The sequence below is a fragment of the Marmota marmota genome, unplaced genomic scaffold, assembly GCF_001458135.2.
Source record: "Marmota marmota marmota unplaced genomic scaffold, marMar, whole genome shotgun sequence".
Taxonomy (NCBI): Eukaryota; Metazoa; Chordata; class Mammalia; order Rodentia; family Sciuridae; genus Marmota; species Marmota marmota.
Window position 1 is genome coordinate 669,015 of NW_025999894.1, and position 24,602 is coordinate 693,616.

The 24,602-nt window shown below is 39.1% G+C and overlaps 2 protein-coding genes across 13 annotated transcripts in view; both read right to left on the minus strand.

Annotated features, from left to right (window-relative positions):
• Positions 1-24,602, minus strand: part of LOC107157133 (multidrug and toxin extrusion protein 1) — a 612,661-nt gene that overhangs the window by 458,279 nt on the left and 129,780 nt on the right. The window lies entirely within an intron of this gene.
• The window catches only part of Prpsap2 (phosphoribosyl pyrophosphate synthetase associated protein 2), a 151,897-nt gene that overhangs the window by 6,086 nt on the left and 121,209 nt on the right, over positions 1-24,602 (minus strand). For 11 of the 12 annotated variants that reach the window (XM_048796253.1, XM_048796264.1, XM_048796278.1 and 8 more), the window contains 5 exons: positions 22,466-22,532; positions 17,221-17,393; positions 15,521-15,636; positions 7,902-7,957; positions 308-456 (listed from right to left, as the gene is read on the minus strand). In XM_048796253.1, coding sequence (XP_048652210.1) covers positions 308-456; positions 7,902-7,957; positions 15,521-15,636; positions 17,221-17,393; positions 22,466-22,532 — 561 coding nt within the window. Of the gene's footprint in view, positions 1-307; positions 457-7,295; positions 7,336-7,901; positions 7,958-15,520; positions 15,637-17,220; positions 17,394-22,465; positions 22,533-24,602 lie in introns of all 12 variants that reach the window. The other variant, XM_048796274.1, reaches the window with a different exon arrangement.

The window sequence follows — 24,602 nt, forward strand, 5'->3', positions numbered from 1 at the left end:
GTACACTCTAAGGTATACTGCTGAATGAATGAATGAAATTTCCTAAAGTACCACATGGAGTTTAAAGAGTTTGAACATCTTCCTAGGCCTTGCAATGACAGGATGAACTGCTTTTAGAGGGCTCTACTACTCAGGCCTGCAAAAGTGCATCATTATAGTGCAGCCAGGAAAGGCATGAATCAGCTTTTATGCCAATCCAAAAAACAAAAAGAAAAGTTCACATTAAAAAACAACAAACAAACAAATAGCACACTTCAGTTAGCTATACAATCAGGGGAAAGTGACAAAGAGATGCTGCAGCACTTACTGGGGATCTCTAAGCTGGGGTGGATGGCAGCCACACTCCTGACCATGGGTGGGGAGTGCCGTCCATCAACCAAGTCTGACTCAGCATCCTGTGCTTCTCCATGAATCACAGCGATTCCCAGGCGGAGGCGCTCAGCAAAAGACTGTGCCCTGAGGAAAAGCATTAGATGCAAAATCAAAACTCATGTAGCACCTGTTCTTTGCCCATGTATGGGGGGGGGGCATCCTGAGGACACAAGTTAGATGCAGTTTTCAAAGGAATAATGATAAAAAGAGAATAAAATAACCTCCAGAATATCTGAATGCAGGATTAAGTATGGAGAGACCATAACAGATGTGCCCCTCTGGCTGTAGGCACAAATGGTGGGTGGCAGCCTGGTCTTACCTGCAATCAATCACTAAGACAGCCTGATTATGTTAGGTAATTGCCTCTCAGCCTCAGTTCCTCTCCTGTCACTACTCATGCTACTTACCTTCCTTTCAGAACCACATGAGACATAGCACATCAAATATTTGTCAAAGTATTATGCATTAATTTTTAAATAGATTTATGAAGTATGATGGAGATATGAGAAACTGCACTTTTAAAGTGCACAATCTCATAAGTGTTAATATATGTACGCCCACAGAAGCATTAGCACACTGAAGACAATGAACTCTACATCACTGTAGAGCATATTCTTGTGTTTCTTTGTAATTCCGCAGTATGTATTCTGTTGTCTGACTTCTTTCACTTAACATAATGCTTTGGAGATTCATGTTATACTGTCTTTATCAAGAGTTCACTCCTTCTTTTCAAAGCCGAGTAATACTCCACTGTATGAATATATTGCAGCTTAACCATTTACTTTGTGATAGATTTTGGGTTGCTTCCAGCTGTTTTAGCAAATGAAGCTGCTAAGAACATTCATGGGTTGACCTCTGTATAGGCATATGCTTTCATTTCTCTTGGGTAAATACCTAAGAAAGGAATGGCTGGAACACATAGTAACAATATATTTAACTCTTCGAAAGACGGCCAACCTGTTTTCCAAAGTAGTTATACCATATTACATTCCCATGAGCAGTATTGAGAGTTCCAGTTCCTCCACATCCTCAGCAACACTTGATATGGCCAGTCATTTAATATAATCCATTCCAAAAGTGTGTGGTGGTACATCATGCTGGTTTAATTTGGATTTTCCTAATGGCATTCAGCATCTTGTCATGTTCTTACCTGCCATCCATATATATTTTTTGCCAAAAAATTTGTTTATCCCTTGCCAGTTTTTTTTAATAGGCTGTTTGTTCCCTTGTGAAGTTTTGAGAATTCTTTGATATATTCTGAGTGCAATTCTTTATCAGATACATGCTCTATAAATAATTTCTTCCAATCTGTGTTCTCCTTTCATTTTCTTAATGTCTACTGGAATCTGATATTCCATAGATTTCCTTGTTTCCAGACAGTCTTGATGATTTCAGTTGGTATAATTAGCTCTACTGACCCAACATAATTTACCATGCTCTGTCCTCCGCTAAACCACCTATTTTGCGTGAAATATAACACTATGGTGAATAGCTTTTTAAAATGAAAACTTTTTGCTTATGTTAACATACACTCTAGGATATACTAGGATACTCTAAGATATGACCAACTTTTTTCTCTCACGAACTGAGTTTTTGGTGTCATATCCAAAAATATAATTGCCTAGGAAGTGGAGATGTAGCTTAGTAGTACAGCACTTGCCTAGTGTACATGAGGTCCTTGGATTCAATCCCTGTTACCTAGCCCACTGCCCCCCCCCCAAAAGAAAATAAAAGAAAAAAGAGTAACAGCAAACCGCAAATCATAGACATCTTGCCTCATTCTTGATCTTAGGGGAAAATTGATCAATCTTTCAGTAGTAAGTGTGATGCTGGTCGTCAGTTTTTCAGATTCTCTTAAAAGTTTCCATCAGGAATAGAACTTAATTATCCCATTCAAATAGAGTTGAATTATGCCAAAAGCTTTTTGAGTCTACTAAGATAATGATGCAGTTTATCTTTTTTAGTTTGTTAACATGGTGAACTACATTTATTGAATTTTTAAAAATGTTAATCTAACCTTATGTTCCTGGGATGAACTTCAAATGGTTAGGATGCACTGACCTTTTATATATTGTTGGATTCAGTTTGCTAAAACGTTGCTTAGGATTTTTACAACTATGGTCATAAGGATATCAATCTGTAGTTTTCTTTTCTTGTATGTCTGTGTCTAGTTTTCCTATCAGGGTAATGATGGCCTCAAAGAATGAGCTGGAATCTTTCATCTTCTGTAACAGTTCACGTAGAATTAGTATTCTTTCTTTCTTAAGTGATTGGTAGAATTCACCACTGAAATCTGGGCCTCAGAATTTTCTCTTTTGGGGATCTGGGGGTGTAGTTCAGTGGCAGAGCAATTGTGTACTGGGCTGCATCTCCAAAAAGGCAAAAAAGGAATTTTCTTTGTAAAGGTTTTCACTTCACTTTCCTCAGTAAGTATAGGCTATTCATGTTACCTGGTTCTTCTTGAGAAGGTTTTGGTAGTTTTCAAGCAATTTGTCCATTTCACCTAAGTTGCAGATTTACTGGAATAAATTTAATATAGTATTCTCTTATTATCCTTTTAATACCTGTAGTTTGTGGTATCTCTCATTCCCAGTACTGGTAATCTTTATTCTTTCTCCTGACTGACTGGAAAAGGTCTCATCAATTTTACTCTCAAATAACTGGCTTTCAGGTTTCATTGCTTTTCTCTACTGTTTATTTTCTATTTTACTGATTTGTGCTTTAATTTTATTATTTTCTTTCTTATGCTTTGTTTTTTTTTCCCTCTACTACTTCTTCTTGGGTGCTGAGGATGGAAACCAGGGTCTTGCATGCTACCACTGAACTAGATCCCAAGCCCCTCTTATTTTGTTTTTTATTTGCTTTTCTTTTTCTAGAAAGTCTCTTAAGGTACAAGCTGAGATCACTGATTTGAGATCTTCTTTTCTATTACAAGTGTTTAGTCCTACAAATTTCTCCCTAAGTAGAGTTTTTATCACAAATTTTGATGTGCTGTGTTTTCATTTTCATTCAGATCTAAATACTTTCTGATTTCCTTCTTGATTTCTTCTTCAACCCATGTGTTATCTAGAAGTGTGTGAGTTAGTTACCACATACTCAAGACTTCTATTATTAGAATTATTCTTAATTCCAGTGTGGCCACAGAACTTATTTTGTATGTCTTAAATCATTACTAATTTGAAGCTGTTTTTCATGTCCCAGAATATTGGCCTTAGTAATATATGTGTGCTCAAAAAGAATGGATCTTCTGCATCCCTGGATGGAGTGTTCTAAACTGTGGAGTAGAGCCCCCCTGGTTGACAGGATCTTTCAAGTCCTCTGCAGCCTCACTGATTGTCTACTTGTTTTATTTACTATTGTCAGAGGAATAATGGAATCGCTAATGATCATCTTGGACAAATAAATTTCTCCTTGCAGTTATTGAGGTCGGCTTCATACATTTGAGGCTATGTTCCCAATTCATAATGTTTAGGATTATCACAAATTCTTGAACAAATAAGCCCTTTTTCATTATGAAAAGATGTTCTTTGTCCCCAGCTATATTCTTTGCTCTAGTTGGTTTGATATCAATGTAGCCAACCCCATTTTTCCTTAAAAAAATTAGTCTTACCATGACATATAATGTTCTATATTTTTTCTCTTAACCTATGTCCTCCTCCTCACTACCTTGTGCCCTGCTTCATTAGGTCCCCAGCTACAGCATGTCCACCTCCCCAACTGGCCAGATTCCTGAGCATAATACTGGGTTTCATTTTGTCTTCCAACCCCAATAACCTAGTACACGACAAATATTCACGTCTTAAGGACACAATGAGTTCTCCCAGTTTTGGTTTTCCAACACCAAAAATTCAAAACATGCTCTTATCTAACAGTTTACAAGAATAGCTAAAAAAAAAAAAAAAGAAAAAATGTAGATTATACCAAATTCTCATCAGTATTATCAACACAAGACACATCCGAGGCATTTCCATGACACATGAAGAGCAAAGCCCTGGAAAATGCAAAATCCTGTTCTCTAGAGGGACAGAAATCTCACCTCTGTCAGGTTTCCTATGTGCACTAAAGAAAGCTTGGTTACAATGTTAAGTCAAGGAATTAACTTCAGGCTTAAATCATTCTACTTCAAGATAAAGTTAAATTTTGCTTCTTTCAGTAGAAAGCATAACATTTTTACCATAGCACATGTAGTTTAACCTTTCCGTGGTATTAAAAAAATCTCAACTGCATATAAGTAAATATCGATTGGTCTGGTCCTACCCATGAGGAATCTGATTTATATTTCTAAGAAAAGGATGTTAAAGACTTCATGGAAGCAGGTCTGTACCACATAATCAATATAAAAGTGTGTGTGTGTGTGTGTGTGTGTGTGTAGAATAATTGTATTTAGGAAAAGTGAGTCAAATGAAGAAATTTACCAAAAATTTTTAAATATCCCAAAATTTAAGGTTTAGTGTTCAGGGGCTGGGGATGTGGCTAACTGGTGGAGCACTTGCTTAATATATGCAAGGCTCTGGGTTAAATCCCCAGCAATGTTAAAAAAAAAAAAAAAAGAACAAATATATTTAGTATTCATCTAACTTTAAATCCCTTCCTGCAAAAAAATTCAAGCCAGTTTTAAAAGAAATTCTTAGAGAAAAAAACTTCAGTCAAATACAATGGCAGCCTCTGCAGGAAAGTTTGGTACCACACAGATTAGCTCCTCCTTCACTTAAAAGTGGCTCTTCAAACAAAAGACCACAGAAGCCCCAACCAAAGTCCACTCTCCAGCCAGAGGACTAAGAAAAGGGCAGCCTGGTGAGTGAGACTACCTGTGGAAGGTCCTCATTCTAGCCAAACACCACAGAATAATCTGCAGCCTGTGTCTCAGTGCTCTGGCTTAGGAGAAGTTCATGGAGACTGGCATCCCCCTCAGGGTAATGAGTGCCCAGCCTGCCAGTGTCTGTGGATGGCAAAACCTGAACTTCCACCCCCATTCAGCAGCGGAGAATGGCCCTCCCAATCTGTCTGGTCAGGTGGGAAACCTCAACTTCTCTCCTCAACCCAGTAACAAGCCCCATAACCTCCCCCACCATTTTCTCTACCAGAGTCAATTAGAGATCAGCAAAAATCAGGTTTTACAAAAGATCCAGACATAAAGACAGATGCAAATATCCAGGTTTTAAAAGAAAATCACTCACACCAGAAGTCAGGAAAATCTCAACATGAGTGAAATCAGCCAATTAACTAACACATGCTAACACCAAGAGGACAGACAGGCTATAATTATATGATGACAATTTAAAGCTTCCATCAAAAGAATATGACAGGGGCTGGGGTATAGCTCAGTTGGTAGAATTCTTGCCTCCCATGCACAAGGCCCTGGGTTCAATCCCCAGCACCACATATATACACACACACAAACACACAAACATGACAAAGAATAATTATGACATGCTTAAAAGCAATGGAAAAATCAGAAAGCCTATGCAAAGTAATAGGTGTCAGCAAAGAACTGGAAAATATATAAAAAAATAATTTTAGGAGTTTAAAAAAAATAACCTGTGACTGGGAGTTAGTGGTAGGTTAGTGGTAGAGTGTGTGCTTAGCATGCTGGAAGCCCTAGGTTCTATCCCCAGCACCAAAAAACAAACAAAAAACAACCATTAAATTAAAAAGCTGTTTTGACCTCAACTGAACTGATAGCTGCTGTCCCCAGCAGCCACCAGATGCTTGGCAGAAAAGCATTTAGCAGGAACTCTCCCAGACTTGTGAATACCGTGAAGGAAATCAGGCCTGCAACACTGACACAGGCCATGTGGATAAGCCTTGAGGACAGATGCTGAGTCAAACAAGCCAGTCACAGAGGGCCACACACTGAGATTCCATTTATGAAATATTCAGAACAGGCAAATCGAAACAGGCAGAGATGGAGGGAAGTACGGGCAGGGAATAATTGTGTAATGGGCACAAGGTGTTTTTGTGGGATGATGAAAAAGTTTTATAATTGGAGGCAGGTGGTGGTTGCACAACATGTAAATGCATCAAATGCCAGCAAACTGTAACCTTCAAAATGGTTACTGTACGCCCTCTTTATCCACAGGTTCTACATCCACATCCATGGACTCAATCAAGGACTGAAAACATTTGAGGAAAAAAAAAATGCATCTGTACTGAACATGTAGACTTTTTCTTGTCATTTATTTTAACTATTTACATAGCATTTACATTGTATTAAGTTTTAACCATATGAAATTCAGACATAATTTAAAGAATACAAGAGGATGTAGCATAGGTCGTATTCAAATACTATGCCATTTCACATAAGGAACTTGAGCATCTGTGGATTTTCGTATCAAAGGGGTGTCCTGGAACTAATCGCCTGCAGATACCAAGGGACAATTATATATCATATGTTTCTCAGAAGCATGAAAATCAAAGAAAAATAAATAAAAATCAGCCTTTAAACAAATGTTTAGAAAAGCTGTTTGAAATGTTTATATTCTGAAATGCATCAGGATTTCCTACAACTTAATCAAATGGACAAGAAAAGACCCAATGATAAAGCTTACAGAAGGTATGTGGGGCGGTGACACAGGCCTGGATATGGTTAGGAGGTAGGCCATAGAACGGGGTCTCATAATCGTTTTGGCCCAACACAAATTTATTTTTTTTTAAAAATATACTAAGTGTATACACTGTCAGGCTTAATTGATAATATCAAACAACTTATCTGTAAGATTTACGAAATCATGGCTTACTAAGAACCACACTCATTCTTTAATATTAACAGCACCTGGGCCCAGTGTGGAGGTACTTTATGTCTTCTATCACGCCACAGGACTCAATAGATAAGATATATCAGAGATAAGATATTCAATTGGAAAATCATTTTAGAAGACCTTTTTTTTTTTTTTTTTTAAAAGGAAAAAAGCCTTTATTCCTACCTGTGCTTTTGTTCTTTCCCTCTCCAATGGACTGGCTTCTCTAGAAAATAATGCCACATGAAATTCTGTCATCCAAAATCCAATTTTAAGTACTGCATCCCTGACTCGGCACTTACTGCAGGCTAAACATAACTCAGTACAGACTCGGGGCTGCCCACTCTGTATAGCTCAGGGTGTTTGTTTCTTAAAATGTTACCTTTTAACATGTGCAAATAAGTGGCCTCTCAACTGGATACATTTCTGTTAATAAATCACTTAGTTCTTTGAATAAGAGGCAGCAAACAACCACAAGGTATATTCACCAGTATTTTAAGTGGCGGACTTAAAGACCCATAAGTGCTTGCCCATCTGGAAGGGAAGGAGGTGCTAATTAGTATTCCCCAGAACCTGGATGGCTTTGCTCAAGAAATATGACTGGCAGTCACAGGCTGGGATGGGTGGGGTGGGGTGGAGAAACTGAGTTGGCAGGATAATCTTTAAAATCAGTACATGGAAGAGAAAGAAGGGTTTCTAGGGGTACTACTGACATCTGGTTGGGAACTCCTGGGAGTTGATCAGAACCATCCTCAGAAGCTGAACCAAGGACAGGTATGAGGTCCCACCTACCTCTTGGCCGAGGCTGGAGACTTGGCCACGATGACTGCATTCCTGTAATCTGGGATCTGTGATAGACAAGAGTTTGGGGATTACCACCATGTCTCTAAGAGGTCATGCTGACAGTCAGTGAAAAAGAAGGTTCCTAAAGACTCAAACTGTCCTATGATTCCTTGGAAGTTTTGCAAAAAGAGAAGTTCAAAACAAAGTCTTTTTTTGGAAACTGAAGGAATGCCGACCTACTAAGGTGTGAGACTCAGAGATTCCTTTTAAGAGAAAAATAGGATAATCAGTGATTAGCTCACATATTTACACCGACAAATAACTGATATAAAGAGGATTCTATAAAGTCAACAGAAAATCCTCTCATGATTCCCAATTACATGCAGTTTCACAGTACAAGTAGGATAGTCACTCAATTCAAATCCAAGTTAACTGTCAAATTTCAAATTACTGTGGTCCAGAGATGACTATTCAACATATTGTAGTCACTACATGCCGAATGAACCAATTTTGGAAAGGAAAATCAGCCCTGTACTATTTTAAAAAGAGCCTAAAACCAAAAGCAAACTAACAAAAACCAATTAAAGTATCAACCCCACTTATGGTGGGGTTCCTGAGGGACTAAACTCATGGGAACTTCACCACTGAGCTATGTCCCCAGCCCTTTTTTCTATTTTTTATTCTGAAGCAAGTGTGAGACTTGTTGTCAAGGTTGACCTTGTCTCATCAAACATCATCATGATGCAATCTTCCTGCCTCAGTCTCCCAAACTGCTGGAATTACAGGCATGTGCTATGGTCCCTACCTGAAATCTTTTTAATGTTGAAAACTGATGTAATATGTGCTAGTGATGTAGTGATGATTAAAGTCAAAGATGTACCCATTTTCAAGGTCTAAGTGCATAGAAGATAATTTTTTTTTTTTTTTTTTGTACCAGGGATTGAACTCAGGGGCTCTCCACCACTGAGCCACATCCCCAATCCTATTTTGTATTTTATTTAGAGACAGGGTCTTAATAGTTTAGCGCCTCACTGTTACTAAGGTTGGCTTTGAACTTGAGATCCTCCTGTCTCAGCCTCTCAAGCAGCTGGGATTACACGTGTGCACGCCCAGTTTATAAACTGTTTTGAAAATAAGTTGCAGTTTGTTTCTAACTTCAATTTAGCAGTATTTTCAAATTATGTTCTCCCCATTGTTTTCCTTTCCTTTCCTTTCTTTTTTTGGTAGTACTGGAGATTGAACCCAGAGGAGCTTTACCATTGAGTTACTTCCAGATCTTTTCATTTTTAAGACAGGGTCTAAGTTGCCCAAGCTTGTCAAGAATTTGTGATCCTCCTATCTTTGTCCCCTATGTTGCTAGGATTATAGCGTGCACCACTGTGCCTGGCTTCCAGTGTTTTCTTGTTCTCACAATTTACCAGTCAGTTTTAATATCAGCAGTAATAACACCTAACACACTGTATGATGCCTACCATATGAGAAACTTTGTAAATGAACAAAAAATTGATTCACTTAAGGATACACAGGTGCATTTGTCATGAGCACATGGATCAGTGCATCCACAGGAAAGCCTAGCTCTTCCTGTGTTCTCAGGGAGGAAGGCAGAAAAACATATTTTCACTTGGGCACTTCTTTATTTTTTTGGAATTCATTTGAAATGATCTCATGTATTTCCTTGTCTCATCAAACATCATCAACTAGCAAAAACCCACCCTAGAGAAGATATAACAACCAAGGAAACCATTAGTAAAACAAATAAAAGGACTCTAATCAAAACATGCCTATTGTCTCTTCCAAGGTTACACAGGAAATCATACATTTGAAGGAGGAACAGTTGTAATGAGAAAGAACAAGAAATCTAGGAGGAAGTCATTATGGTGTAAATGAGAAGTTCAGGAGGTGGTTGAACGGTAGAAATAAGCCAGCTTAAGAAAAACAACCTGAGATGACTGAGCCAAGGCCTTTTCCCAGTATGTTACATATAAGTATGCAAACACAAAACAAAAAACAAGTCATAGCAGGGATAGTGATGCACACCTGTGGTTCCAGCTATCCAGGAGGATGAGGCAGGAAGATCAGTTATTTGAGCCTAGGAGTTTGGGACCAGCCTGGGAAACACAGCAAGACCCCATCTCAAAAATAAACCAACAAACAAATGGGGGAAGAGAAGAAATTATATTCTATATTATCTTCTGAATTAGCACTTTAATTTTTTGGGGTTATATAACATGAAATAAAATAAGTAATTATTACAGATTTTTCTCTTTCCAAAATTTTTGAGTCATTTTCACTATGAGGGCCTAAACTGATAGTTGGAATGTAGGGAAGGCCTCAAATCTTACCAGAAAAAGTTTTTTTTTTTTGAGGTCAATAAACTGCTGTCTTTTAAGTATAGTATTGTAAAAGGAAGTTATTTGGAAAAGTTACTGAAGAAAGAAATAATTCATGTGAGACAAAGAGTTCCTAAAATAAAAATCTAAGTACAATACAAACCAAAATTTAAAAGGCTTCTTTATGTAAAAAGTCACAAAGTGCTCTTATGTCAAAGAATAACAAATATGACTAATAAAATTGCACAAATCTGACTTACCCAATAATGAAAGGGTGGTTCAACTTGAGAAAAATAAATTTAATACACTACATTAATAAAATAAAGGAATTCTTGGTGCGCGCACACACACACACAAACAGAATTAATAAAGGAGGAAAACGTACAATTATTTCAATACAGAAAAAGCATTTGACAAATCCAATACCTTTTCATGATAGACGACTCAGAAAAACCAGGAATTGCAGGGAATTTACCTGATATGATAAGGAGTATTTATGAAAAACCCATAGCCAACATCAGACTTAATGGTGAGTGAAAGCGTTTACCCTTAAGTTCATGATTGAAACAAGAATAACACTTTCACTACTTGTGTTTAAAATGCACTGAAAATTCTACCCGGAAATATCAGGCTTGAAAAGGAAATGAAAAAAACTCAAATTGGAAAGGAAGAGGTCAAACTAATTCCATTTGTAAGTGACCTGTTCTCATACGCAGGAACAATAAAGAATACAACCTCGACCCCCTGAAAACCCACAACAAACTACTATAGCTAAAAAATGAATGTTGCAGAATTGCAGGGTACAAGAGCAACATGCAAGTATCAGTAGTGTTCCTAAATTCCACCAATGGACACTCCAACAAACAAACAAAATTCTACTTGCAGTAACATCCAAAAACAAACAAACTTGGGAATAAATTTAACTTAGGCTAGAAAGTGAAAGACTTGTACACTGAAGAAACTGATATCTAAATACATGGAAAGAAATGTTGTATTCATAGGTAGAAGATTAAATATTAAGATGGCAATACTGTCCAAAATGATTCACAGATTTAATACAATCCCCATCAAAATTTGAGATATGGCTTATGATTGCAAATCAAGCAAGGTTAAGTCACCATGAGGCCTAACTGACTTTGTCTTCTTGGAGATTCTTCACATCTCCTCTCCAATTTAATTCAATAACAGATGTAATACTGGAGGTGAGGTCATGCATGGATTCTGTATTACAGTCTAGAACTAATGGTGTTAAAATACATTTAGATAGGAAGAATCCAGTGGAGAAAGGTGGGTAGGGAAAGTTTTGAAGCTCTATTGTGAATTACAAAGTGAAGGCAATGTATTTTATTTACGTATTTATTTATTTATTTTATTTGTGATTTTTAGATATACATGACAGTAGAGTGTATTTTGACGTATCATACATACATGGAGTATAACTTCCTATTCTTGTGATTGTACGTGATATGGCATTACACTGGTCATATATTCATGTATGCACATAGGAAAGTTATGTCTGATTCATTCTACTGTCTTTCCCATTCCCACCCTCCCTCCCTTCCCTTCATTCCCCTTTGAAGTAAAGGTAAAGTTGATTTTAGAAAAATTATTCTATATAGAATTTTTCTGGTCATAACCTGTTCAAAATATAACTGCTTCTGCTTTGTTTTAATCTGGGCTGGGAGAGAGGTGGGTTGACAGGGTTAAGACAAAAGAAAACCATAGTTCGTTGCAGGTATTCTGGTGCTGTTTCCATGAGCTTCACCTCTGGTTTTCCTACTTTTAGTAACCCAAATGAAGAATTTAAAGCTCTTTTATAAAATATTTTGGAAACAAAGAACATTTCATTGACAGTGATTCTAATATTCAGGTAATCAAACCTGATTTTTGCGGATGAATACTTGAATAAAACTCAACATGTTTCTGAAACAGATTGGTATGGAACAAGAATTAGTAGTTTATTTTCAATCCTTGAGTCATTCAACTGGATCAGTTAGAATTTTCCAGGGAAATAATGGCCTGTTAATATTGCCTGGAATAAATAAATGAATTCAACATTAAAAAAAAATTGAGATAAACAGAAAAGCTAATTTGCATAAACAGAAAAGTTGTTCTCAAATTTATATGGAGTCACAAGCTTCAAAGAGACAAAACAATCTTAAAAAAGAACAAAATTGGAGAACTCATAATTCCCAATTTGAATTAAAACTGAGCATGGTATTGGCAAAAGAGAAACATAAAGACCAACTTCAGAGTTCACAGATAAACCAAACATCTATGGTCAATTGATTTTTGACAATAAGGTACTAAAGCCATTCAGTGGGCAGAAGAATAATTTTTAATAAATGGTGATGGACAATTGGATATCCACATACAAAAGAATGAGTGTGAACGCCCACCTTACAACATATATGAAGAATAACTCAAAATGGATTAAGACTTACGCCGAAGAGCTAGAACTGTGAGATGTTTAGAAAACAGGGACATATCTTTGCTGAGGGCCATTGCTAAGTAAGAATGACGCATGGCATGACCCAGGTCATTTGCAGTGACATTGCATGTAAGGTGACCTTGCTCAAGGACCAGGGCGGATCCGGGTTTAGGGCGGATCGGGGGTTTAGGGCGTTCCGGTTTAGGACAATCCAGGTTTAGGGCGGTTCCAGGTTTAAGGTGTACCCTGCTGGGAATAGGGCGTATCCTGCTGCCTCAGGCGTGCCTGCTCCTTCAGTTCCCGTTGAGTTCTCGCAGGATTGAGAGAGTATTTGGGATTTTGCCCAGAATGTGATTTGGGCCCAGAATGTGTGTAGAGTGCCGGGAATAAAGAATTGCTGTTTGAATCTACAAAGCTATGAGTGGCTCGTGATTTTGTACCCAGCCAGACTGCGGCATATCTTGATAACCTTGGATTGACAGTATATGTTTTTTAAAGATAAGACAACAAAAACATAACTAATAATAAAACCTGGACACATGCCTACAGTCCACACGACTACAGTCCCAGTACTGGGGAGGCCAAGGCAAGAGGATAGATTGCTTGGGTCTAGGAGTTCGAGACTACCAGCCTGGGCAACATAGTGAGACTTTGTCTCAAAAAACAAACAAACAAAGGCCATAAATTTGATCCTAGTATTGGAGGGAAAAAATATAGATCAATAAAAAATAGTTAAACAAACTTTATCAAAATTATAAACTTTTGTGCATCAAGGGACACTATCAAGAAAGTGAGGCAATCTGCAGAATGGGGGGAAATACTTGAAAATCTTCTACCCAATATAGAGTCTGGTATTCACCAAGTTCAATGGCATTACTTTTTAGGGGATGCAAATAAAAATCACAATTATCACTTCACACCCACCAAGATGGCTATAACCAAAAAATAATCAGAAATAAATGGTAAGAACCACCATATATTCCTGGTTAAGTGAAAGAAGCCAGACAAGAGGATAAACTCTATAATTCCATTTATATGAAATCTCTAGAACAAGCAAATCCCTGGAGACAGGAAGCAGATTAGTGGTTGCCAGGCAACGGGGGCAAAGGGGTGGGTAGGTGGAATGGGGTTACTTAATGGGTTCAGGGTGTTCTGGGGTGATGAAGAACTGGGACTAGATAGAAATAGTGGCTGCTCAACATTGTGAATGAACTAAATGCCACTTATTTTTATGTTTAAATGTTTAATTTTATGTTGTGTGAAATTCACTTTGTGAGACAAATACTTAATATGTTTGCTTCCAACATTCCCCAAACACAACTAAAAGATGGATAAGTTATAAACTGAGAAATCTAAGGGAAATAAATACCAACAAATCAAGAATGAAACAAAGAATGCCTACAACTCAGTAAGAAGCACACAAATGAAACCACTATTAAATAGAAGAAGGAATGTAACACATTTTCAGTGAGGAGGAAAAATATCTGAAGATATATTTGTTCAACCTCAATAGTCATCAGATCCATCCATCAAAGTGACAGGATACCATATCACAGGTATTCAACTAACAAGAGTTTAAAATTTGGTAGCGTAAGCACTGAAGCAAAGATGGATCCACAGGATTTTGATTTCATTGCTAGTGGGAACATAAGTTGGCACAACTGCTCTGGAAAAATCAAACATTCACACAACATGCAATTTTGAAATTTCACTAAGATACAAGGTGGCTTGTGTACCACTGGAGATGTTGAGCATGTTCACAGGAGAGCTATTATGATAGGGAAAGCCTACAAACAACTCATGGAAAAGATTAAGTAGGCTGAGATTCAGCTGCACAAAGAGCACTTCTCAGTAGTCAAATGGATAACTGCACATACAACAACAGGGATGAGTTCCAGTTGTGTACATACTTCTTACGACATAACACCAAGTGAAATACTCAAAAGATTACAGTTTCTTCTTGTCAAAAGTTAAAAATGTGGGGCTAGGGATGTGGCTCAAGCGGTAGCGCGCTCGCCTGGTATGCATGCGGCCCGGGTTCGATCCTCAGCACCACATACAAAACAAAGATGTTGTGTCTGCTGATAACTAAAAAATAAATATTAAAATTCTCTCTCTCTCTCTCTCTCTCTCTCCCTCTCTCTTTAAAAAAAAAGTTAAAAATGTAAACCTACATATATAATTTACCATTAGATATATGAACTAAAACTATCTAAAAAGAAAATTCAAGGAAAAATGACAGGAGATTCGGGGCCCTGGGTGGGAGGAGGCAGTGAGATGGGGCAGAGAAGGATCACATCAGCAGATGTGAACTACTGGGATGGTTATCTCCTCTCTCTCTCTCTCTCTTTTGTACTGAGGATTTAACCCATGGGTGATTTACCACAAAGCTACATCCCCTTTTATAAAATTTTGAGACAGGGTCTGGATGAGTTGCCAAGGCCTAGAACTTGCTGGGATTACAGATGTGTGCCACTGCACCAAGCTAATTTTTGTTTTCTTGTTGGGTGATGGAATTAGGATCATGGGTGTCAACTACTCTGTCTCTGAACAGAGACAGAATGGAGAGATGGAGATATTCATATGAGCCAAGACCACACTTGGACAAATGATGAGACTAACTTATCTTTTATGATAAATGACTAGTCCAATTCTAGGTACTTGAGGTCCAAAAGAAAAGGCAATTTTAAGAGATGAGTAAAAGAGATAAATTACTTATTAAAACATTTAAAATACAGAAATGCATTTGTAAACCACAATAGATCGCTAAACAGGATACAACAAATTTTAATTCTTTAGGGACACCTCAAAGAAATAGAACTATACCTTTACCAGAATATTAAAATAAAAAGTTCAAGTTGGCTCACCTCTTCTTGAATATATTGTAATAGGAAGGGAGATGCTCTTAAATTATCCACAGGAATATTAAAGAAACCCTGAATTTCCTTCTGGTGTAAATCCATAGTAATGAGGTGGGTTAGACCTTCAAAAATAAAGCAGATACAAGCACATAAATAGTTGTAAAACTAGCTACACCACAGGAAATTAGTATCATGTAAAATAAAATATTATATATAGTAAGTTACCATGAAAAAATTACTCTTCTATCAAAAAACCCCCAGCATCATTATGGTTCAGATTTTTTGATACTATGAGATGCATGATTTTTAAATAAATTTAAAGTACAAAACAGTAAAGATAATAGTAATAGAGAAATGAATCTAAAAATTCTATGAGAGTGGTTCTATCTATCTCCTTGAATTTTCCTTAATAAGCATAACAAAGCCTACAGAGAAACTATACCAAGCAGGAAATGGAGCAAATGAAAAACCCTCACTATATCTTTAAAGAATATCTGAAATGATGATCAGCAACGTATAGGGAAAATTCAATATGAAAAAATTTAAAAAGCAGTACTTGCCCAGAAGAGGAAAAAAAAAAGAGCCTGATGGTTCCTCCAGGTGGAAGGTTGGAAGGAAAGGGTGGACCCAAAAGACTAAGTGAGGAGCCCCGGCTCCTCTTTTCAGTGCCTGTTACAGTGTTTTCAAGGGGAGATGCTGCCGAGGTCCCTGGGGGTTAGTTTCATTTTTGCCTTCTTTGGAATGGTACACTAAAAAATATATTCTATGGTAAGCATCTGTGTTAAAATGCAGCGATATGGGGGATTTTTAAATTCCTTTCTCTTTGTGCTCTGTGATATGTACCTTATAATCATATACTCACAAGCACACATGGACATATAGGAGAGTGTTTGCACATGTACAAACACATACAATGGAAACTATGTAGAATATTTCGAAACAAGTGGACATATTTAGGATGCTACCTAAGAATGCATAACACAAAAAAATACACACTGTTTGCAAAATATGCCTGTCCTGGAAAGGGAAAAGGCTAAAATACAAATAGTTGCTGTGTTAAGAGAAACATCAGGGTTCAGAACGACTGTCATCCTTCAAAACAAGTTTAATGTCATTTCAATATAAATTTGAACAAAGTTTTTAGGAAAAAATGAAAACAAAAGTTTTTCTCATTACCTCCATGTTTTAGGGAGTCGGAAACAGAATTCTCTGCAGAATTTCTCATTATTAGTCCCCTTATAGTGATTTTAGTTACCCATGGTCCAAAAAGATTATATGGAAAATTCCACAGGTAAGCAATTCATAAATTTTAAATTGCACATTGTCCTGAATAACACTATGAAATCTCATGATATCCTGCTCTGTCCTATTTAGGAGGTACATCATCCCATTATCCAGTGTATCTATGCTACAAATGTTATCCACCTGAAGTCACTTAGTAGCCATCTCAGTTGAGAGATCTGCTGCCCCAATACTGCAGTGCGCCTACAGAGTTTACTAGCACTCACTGTTTCAGGTACTGGGGGTCATGGCATATCTCTCTTGTGGAGAAGGATGGACTGCACAAACTAGTGGGGTTTAAAAGCAGCATCACTGTTTTTCCTCGGTTCAGCATTCTCATTTGCTTAAGAGAATGCTTTGAAATGATTTCTGTAAAAATAAACTCCCAAGCTCCCAGTCAGTTGTCAAGGATCTGCCTTTCTTACCAGCTTTGCACATCATGGAGGCCAATAATTTAGAGACAATGGAGCCTCTTTTCCTCATCTTGCACTGTTTGCTGTAAGGAAAGTAGGGGATCACGCCGATGATGCTCTTGGCACAAGAGGTCTTACATGCGTACACCATAATCAGGAGCTCCATGATGGTGGTGTTCACATCCCTGTAACCCAGGCACAGAAAATCCCATTGAGGGGTGTGAGACTTTAAGATTTCCCTTCTGATCTGGGGATGTAGCTCACTAGTAGAGCATGCTTAACATGCTTGAGGCCCTGGGTTCCATCCCCAACACCAAAATAATAACATTATTATCTCCCTGTTCTAAGACTTGAGGTGTAAAACACAGAAACCAGTGATGTCTTCTCTTCTTATATCTCCATGAGCTCTCCACACATTTCCTCTCAACAGATGACTTTAGTTTCTTTTCCCCCCCAAGACCAGCATTGTTCAGCAGGCAAGAGGCAATAGGGATTAGAGTTAATTTTGGAGTATTTCTGGTGTGCAAAATTCCTCTCTGATTAATGGCACAACACAGGTCAACTTGCATGGTGCAGATGCACCTGGTGGTAGGCTACCATGGAAGCTGTCTTCTGACAGAGTACTGGTCTCAGAGATAACTCCAAAATTACACACTACTCCCCACCCACTCCTGGTTCCTGGAAGATCTTGCTCCAGAATCCTCCCTCCCCAGAGATGGGAGTTCAAATCATTCCCACAAGGGTAAAAGGACCTCTTCCCAAAGGAACAGTAGGCTTATTATTGGGACGCAGCTCTTCTACTCTAAAAGGACTTATGATAAGTCCTGGGGTAATTGATCCCGATTATGAATGTGAAATAAAAATTATAGCCAGTTCTCCAAAGGGTATATCAGTAATTTCACCAGGAGAGAGAATAGCACAGTTACTAATAATCCCCAGCCTACATGATAAATTTTCCAGTTGTACTGTAGAAAGAGGTTCCAAGGGATTAGGCTCCACAGGTGTGGCTGTATACTGGACCAGTAGTCAGTGACAGGTAAGATCCAATTGCAATGGTACCAACCTAAGACAGGAGGCTGATGCCTTGAGGTCAGCTCATCCGATAATGGGTAAGGACCATATGTACTATTGGACAACCTAAGGCAGGCACGGTCCCTAAGCTACATGCTTGTTGTTTAAACAGAGAGGGGGAGATGTTGACAGCCACAGCCGAAGGGGCCCCAGCAAACTTTCAGACTGTCAGCTGATGATTGGTTCACAGTGGCCCCAGCAACTTCTAGCTGATTGGCTCCTCTGCGGTGATGCTCATTGGGCTGTTTCCCCACCCTTTCAGACTACAGAGCTGCTCATTGGGGGACTTTTTTTTGCTCCGCCCACGTGACCCAGCCAATAGGCCTCAAGAGCAGGAGGAGTGGGGGAGGTTGAGAGGCTTGTGGGAAGCCGGTGGTGGCAGTTGGGCTCTGAAGGTTTTTCCTGAGGAGCTGTTTTGTTTGGCGTGTGTGGTTCTAAAAATAAAGTTCATTTCTTTTGACAAGTGGCTCCTGAATTGTGCCCAGCCAGACTGTGGCACCTCCCTGCTTACACCATCATCTGTCACACTCCCCTGGCTCATACTCATCAGCTTGTAAATATTCAGGTCCTTCTTCCATTAAAAACTACAATTCATAACCACCTTCTCTGAAGCCCCAACTCTTTGCTCCACTTTGCAGTACATCTTAGGAGAGTTGTCTACCCCATTAAGTGACCATGGCCTGCCCCTCCTGGAATATCCCTGAAGTCCATGCTCCATGCAGAGAAACTTGTCCTTAAAGAGAAGTTAGATGGCATAGGCCTCTGCTCAAGACCATGAGATAGCCTCCTCTTCTGCCCATGGCCAAAGCCCACGGTCTCACAGTGGCTCCCACACTCCTTTATTATGATCAGCCCCTGTCCTTCCCTTGGCTCCATGCCCCCTTCTCAGCCCAGTCACACTCTATTCTGGTCAGTCCTCCTGCTGCTCATTGCCCATGACCAGACTTACCCTGTCTACCCTTCTACCCTCTCACTACCATCCCTCCTGATTCCTTGCTATACCAGTTTTTTGGGGTTTTTTTTAGTTGTACACAATACCTTTATTTTGTTTATTTGTTTTTATGTGGTACTGAGGATCAAACCCAGGGCCTCACATGTGCTAGGCGAGTGCTCTACCGCTGAGCCACAACCCCAGCCCTATACCAGGTTGTTTTTTCCATAGTGCTTATCACTTTCAGTATACTGGATAACTTATTTATCAAGTTCTCTGTATGTCTCTTCCATTAGAATATTAACCCCACAAGACAAGGATCTTTACCTGAATCAATCACTAAGGCACCTCACACACCAGTAACGGGAACTCACACATCACAGACATTCAACAAATACTGGTTAATGAGTGAATGGAAACACAGAACATTTGGATAAGTAGGTTTCTGTTATCATTGAATAACAAGTCTGACAACTGGTGAATTAAAACATATTTTCACAGAAGCATTCTATGTGGGAAGATGAGTAGAGGAACTGACAGCGAGTACAAAGTCACTCTATGATCCAGAACCATGAGCAACAAGGAACAGGGCTTCCACCACTCAACTCAAATGATGAAACTTGCTTGAGTCACAGGAAAACTTCAGTTAATGGACTTTTCTTCATCTAAAACCTGTCTCACACTTCTGGTAACTGCCACTGGAGTCTGTACTAAAATGAAGGAAGGGGCTGGGGCTGCAGCTCAGGGGTACAGTGCTCTCCTACAATACATGAGGCTCTGGGCTCACCCCAAGACTCTAAAAAATCAATCAATAGATAAATGAGGTAGAGGCTATATCTGCCACCAGCAAATCTCCATGTGATTTCAGAAAGAAGACGACGGCATCCAGGCTTGTCATAACCTGGATGAGACTGAGGACCTGACTTAACACAAACTGTGGCACTCAGGGGACAATGTAAAGCAGAGATAGAAAGAAGATTTGGGGGATACTCAGTGGTCTTGACTAGGGGAAAAAGAAGCTGACAAAAGACAAGGACAGATGACGACAGTGTTGAAATAAACAAAAATATGCTAAGGAAGAAAAATGGAAGTATTTGAAAATGGGAAGGATTAACAGTCACCCTTCCTGAATTCTAATTCAACTGGAACTTCAGCTCCCACGTCTCTCCTGGACAATTCACACAGCCTCCAGTATTTATCCAACTGACCCAAATTGTCTCTTAGGAGACAGAGGGCTGCAGACACTCAGGAGCCAGAGCAGCCTGAACCGTCTATGCCTGCACCTTCCCTCCCTGATGCTGCAGTGGGGTACAGGACAGGCGGGTCCTCCACTAGCACTCTGGCACAGGACAGGCCTGGAAAGAGGAGAGTGGCATAGGATACCAAGACTCGGTGCCTTCAAGCCCAGCTCTGCTGGGGACCATGAAGGTCTAAGCAGAAGAGGAAGCAAGGGTACCTGATTAAGGCCAGCCACAGCCACTCTCTCACTTTCTTATAGCACATACACTCTCCCTGGGTTGGGATGCAATGACATTTCCTTGCCATTCCTCTTTCTGGGACAGATAAGAGTTTTGTGACACCATCCTGAGGAAGCAAAATCAAGACAAAGACAGTAAAAGTTTAGGTGAAAGTTATGTGTGTTCCAAAACTAAATTCCTGGGAAATTTGGCTTTTCTTCCTTTTCTTTGCTGTTTATCATATTTATTTTATGTGTGTGTGTGTATGTATGTATGTATGTATGTATGTATATATCTATATCTATTACTAAATTTGGTAGGCAGCAATTTTCAGACTCTGAGCTAAAAAATGATGCAGTCTCCAAACTGATTTCTAGATGTTAAGAATGTTCTGAGGCCTTGGTTCTTGCATTAAAAAAGCAGGAATTCATAGAAAAGAAGTGGTTAGAAGTTAGGGCTTCCATACCATATGAGCAGGGAAAGGGAAGAAGACAAAAGCTCTTAAAGGAAAAGACCAAACAGGCCCTCTGGAGAACAGATAGGAGAAAGGGTACAGTTTTGTGATAATTAGGTGGCTTCTTACATTGGTAAGATTTCTTGTCTAGTCTTAGGACAGAAGTCAATCTCCCTGGTGGGAAAATTCAACTCTAGGAAGAATTATGACACCTGAAATCTTTTGTGAAGTTTTGCTGTTATGCAGATAAAGAGAGTTCAGAGAAGGCCCTCATCCTTCATCTATTGTTTCTCAGATGTCCTCAGATCAAAATAATCCCTATGTCATTGTGGGATACCTTGTGTCCCTTATAGAAAGAGGACAGGGTAGGATGAAGATGGCATGATCTGGGTGGATGAACCTGCCACTTTCTGGCCACCTGTAGCCCCTCTGCCTGGCCAAAGCTGGGACACTTGGGGCCCCTGCTCCTTATCAGAGTTTGGAACGAATAACCTGGGGATTAGAGGAATGGCCAGGCCATTTTTTTAAAAAGCAAAAAGCAATCATTCTGAGTGGAAAATTTCCATTCATGGAGGTGTCTGGGAACCTCTGGGGACAAATGCACAGTAGACAAATGCACATTTGACCTGGGTCAGCTGAGAATGCAAGCACAAGCACAGGGCTCCATGTGATCACCCTGTGGCTCTTCATTCAAAGTGGCACAGAAAACCTCACTGAATTCTCTACACTCAGCTTATACATCTGTAACTCCACAATTTCTAGAACACATGTATTGGCGTCCAATGTGGGCCAAGAGGCCACATTTAAATTATCTACAATAAAATCTTTACGAATCCCACATAAGAAAATCCCCCTTCCCTAACCTGTTTTGCGTTTTTGGAGAAGTGGGAGTAGAAATGCTTCCCTGCAAGCCTTACATAATCTCAACTATTGACTAGAATAACTTCATGCATTCTGTTATCATTACGAACCTCCACTCTAATACTTGCTTATTTCCTCCCATCAAAAACGGAGAAAAGGCGGCATACAATGGTATGCTTCTATAGTCTCAGCTATTCAGGAGGCTAAGGCAGAAGGACCACTTGAGCACAGGAGTTTGAGGTCACTTTTATCCACATGGCAAAGCCCTGTCTCTTAAAAAGCACACATGTGCATACATGCATACACACACACACACACAAACACATAAAAGTCAGCAATTATGATAGAAAAATTAGCAAAGTAAGACACACCAATTTTAAGACTATCTGAACTCATCCTTTCCTGTCAACTCTTACTGTTTTAAACACTCGTGCCCAAACAGAAACCAGAAGGCACCAGCACCACTGCTGGAGAACTACTTACTTTGAGACAGTCTGGATGATGAAAACGTCTTTCCCCCTCACAGACTCTTGAATCTGTACTCTGGTTTCTGGCAGGAAGAGGAAAAAGAGGAAGAGAAGGCATAGAGTTTATATTTTCAAAAATATACAAAGTGTCTGCTGCATACCCCAGTGTTGTTATCTATCAAAATTGGAACTATTTACAAAGACTCACTAGGTATTAGATGCTCCTAGAGATAATAATTGTGCTTTTTAACAGGCTTGGCTACATGACAGCATTAAATGGGAATTACCTTTCTGACCTGAAACAAGTACATCTAGGCTTCTCAGCCTTTACACGTGAGCAGTAGGAGCTAGGCTAGGCTGAGCTTAGGACGTGTACAGGAATTGACACATTCAGTCTTTTGACCTGGATCAGCTGAGAACGCAAGCACAAGATATTGTATGCTATGACAGCAAAGAGAAATGAGATCTGATATTCCTACTTTCAAAACATTTGTAATTAACTACAAGGGAACAATTGGATAAATCTCTACAAGACAAATTCTTCATCAGTCAATGTCACAGGAAGAAAAAAAAACACAAGGAAACCATTTGAGATTAGAAGAGACTGAAGATATGTAAAACACACATCACTTGAATTAAGAGTCCTGGTCTGTGGGGGTATGACAGCTGTTGGGATGGTGGTATAGCTCAAGTGGTAGAGCACATGCTAGCAGATATGAGACCCTGAGCTCCATCCTCAGCACTAGGTTCTTTAGGAAAACTATGGAAATCTGAATATAGAGTGATATTACATGAATAAAGAACTATTAATTTCTTAAATATGACCGTGGTGATATTTTTTACACAGGAGAAAGAATTTATTCTCAGGAGATATGTGGTCAGGTATCTAGCACCAAGTGTCTCAACGTCTATAATTTACTTTCAAATGATTCCACACATACATATTCAGATGGCAAAATGTTAACTATTGACTCTATGTTGTAGATATACATATGGGTGGGTGGGTGCTTATGGGGTCAGATTTTAACTTTCACATATGTTTGAAAATTTTTATTAAAAATATTGGAAAGGGCTGGAGGGTAGCTCAGTGGTACAGTACTTGCCTAGCACGTGTGAGGTCCTGGGGTCCATCCCCAGCACTGCATCAAAGAAATAAAAAAGTTGGAAAAAACAGAATGCAGATTTACAAGAGAATGTGGTGTGATGCTGAGAAAATGAACGTTAGAATCGCGGAAATCTGGGTTTGAATCCTGACTCTCCTACTTTGGGGACCTCGTACAGAATATCTCACCTAAACTGTTTTCAAGATCTGATGACAATACAAAAGCATAATTGTTACTTCCTTCCTTCCTTCCCAACAGACACTAAGTACCTTCCCTCCCTTCACTCATAAGCTTGAAGAGTGAACCAGCCTCCTTGAGTCTTCACTGCGGCGAGGCTTTCCTCTGGCCCTCCCTCATCCAGTCCCCATTAAAGGAGAATCTCCCCTAGAATGTCTCTTCAAGCTGTTTCTTCAACTGCACTTTTCTCTACTGAAGCCATTTGGGGTATCTCAGGAGACAGGAAAAAGGAGGCAGTACTGGAGAGATCAATAAGGGAAGAGGAGAAGGGTACCTTTCTATCAAAGCCTCTTGAAAGCTTTGTAATACTTAAATATTTGACAAAATCCTGTAGTAGAAAAGGAAACGGAATGAGTATTTACAGAGTACTTACTATGTGCCAAGATCTGTGTTATACACAGATTATCCATTTAATCCTTGAAACAGCCATAATTGTTTACAATTTAGAAAGGTTAAATAACTTTCCAAGAATAAGGTGCTGACTCTCAAGCCCATGCAAGCTGTACATCACTCTTGCTAGAATAATTTTAAATATCCAACATTTAAAAATATACTACCAACATCTAATAACACATTCTTTGTAAATTGGGATGGTTATTGGTGGCAGAAATCAATTAGCAGAAGTATTTCCTATGATGTTCAAACTATGGCAGCTTAGGTGGAAATAAAGAATAACTAACTTGGAACTAAGGGTATCAGAGGTAGGATGCATGCTTAGCACATGGGAAGCTCTGGGTTACATCCCCAGCACCAGGGGGAAAAAATGGCACGGTGATATATGTCTATAGTCCCTGCTACTCAGGAGGCTGAAGC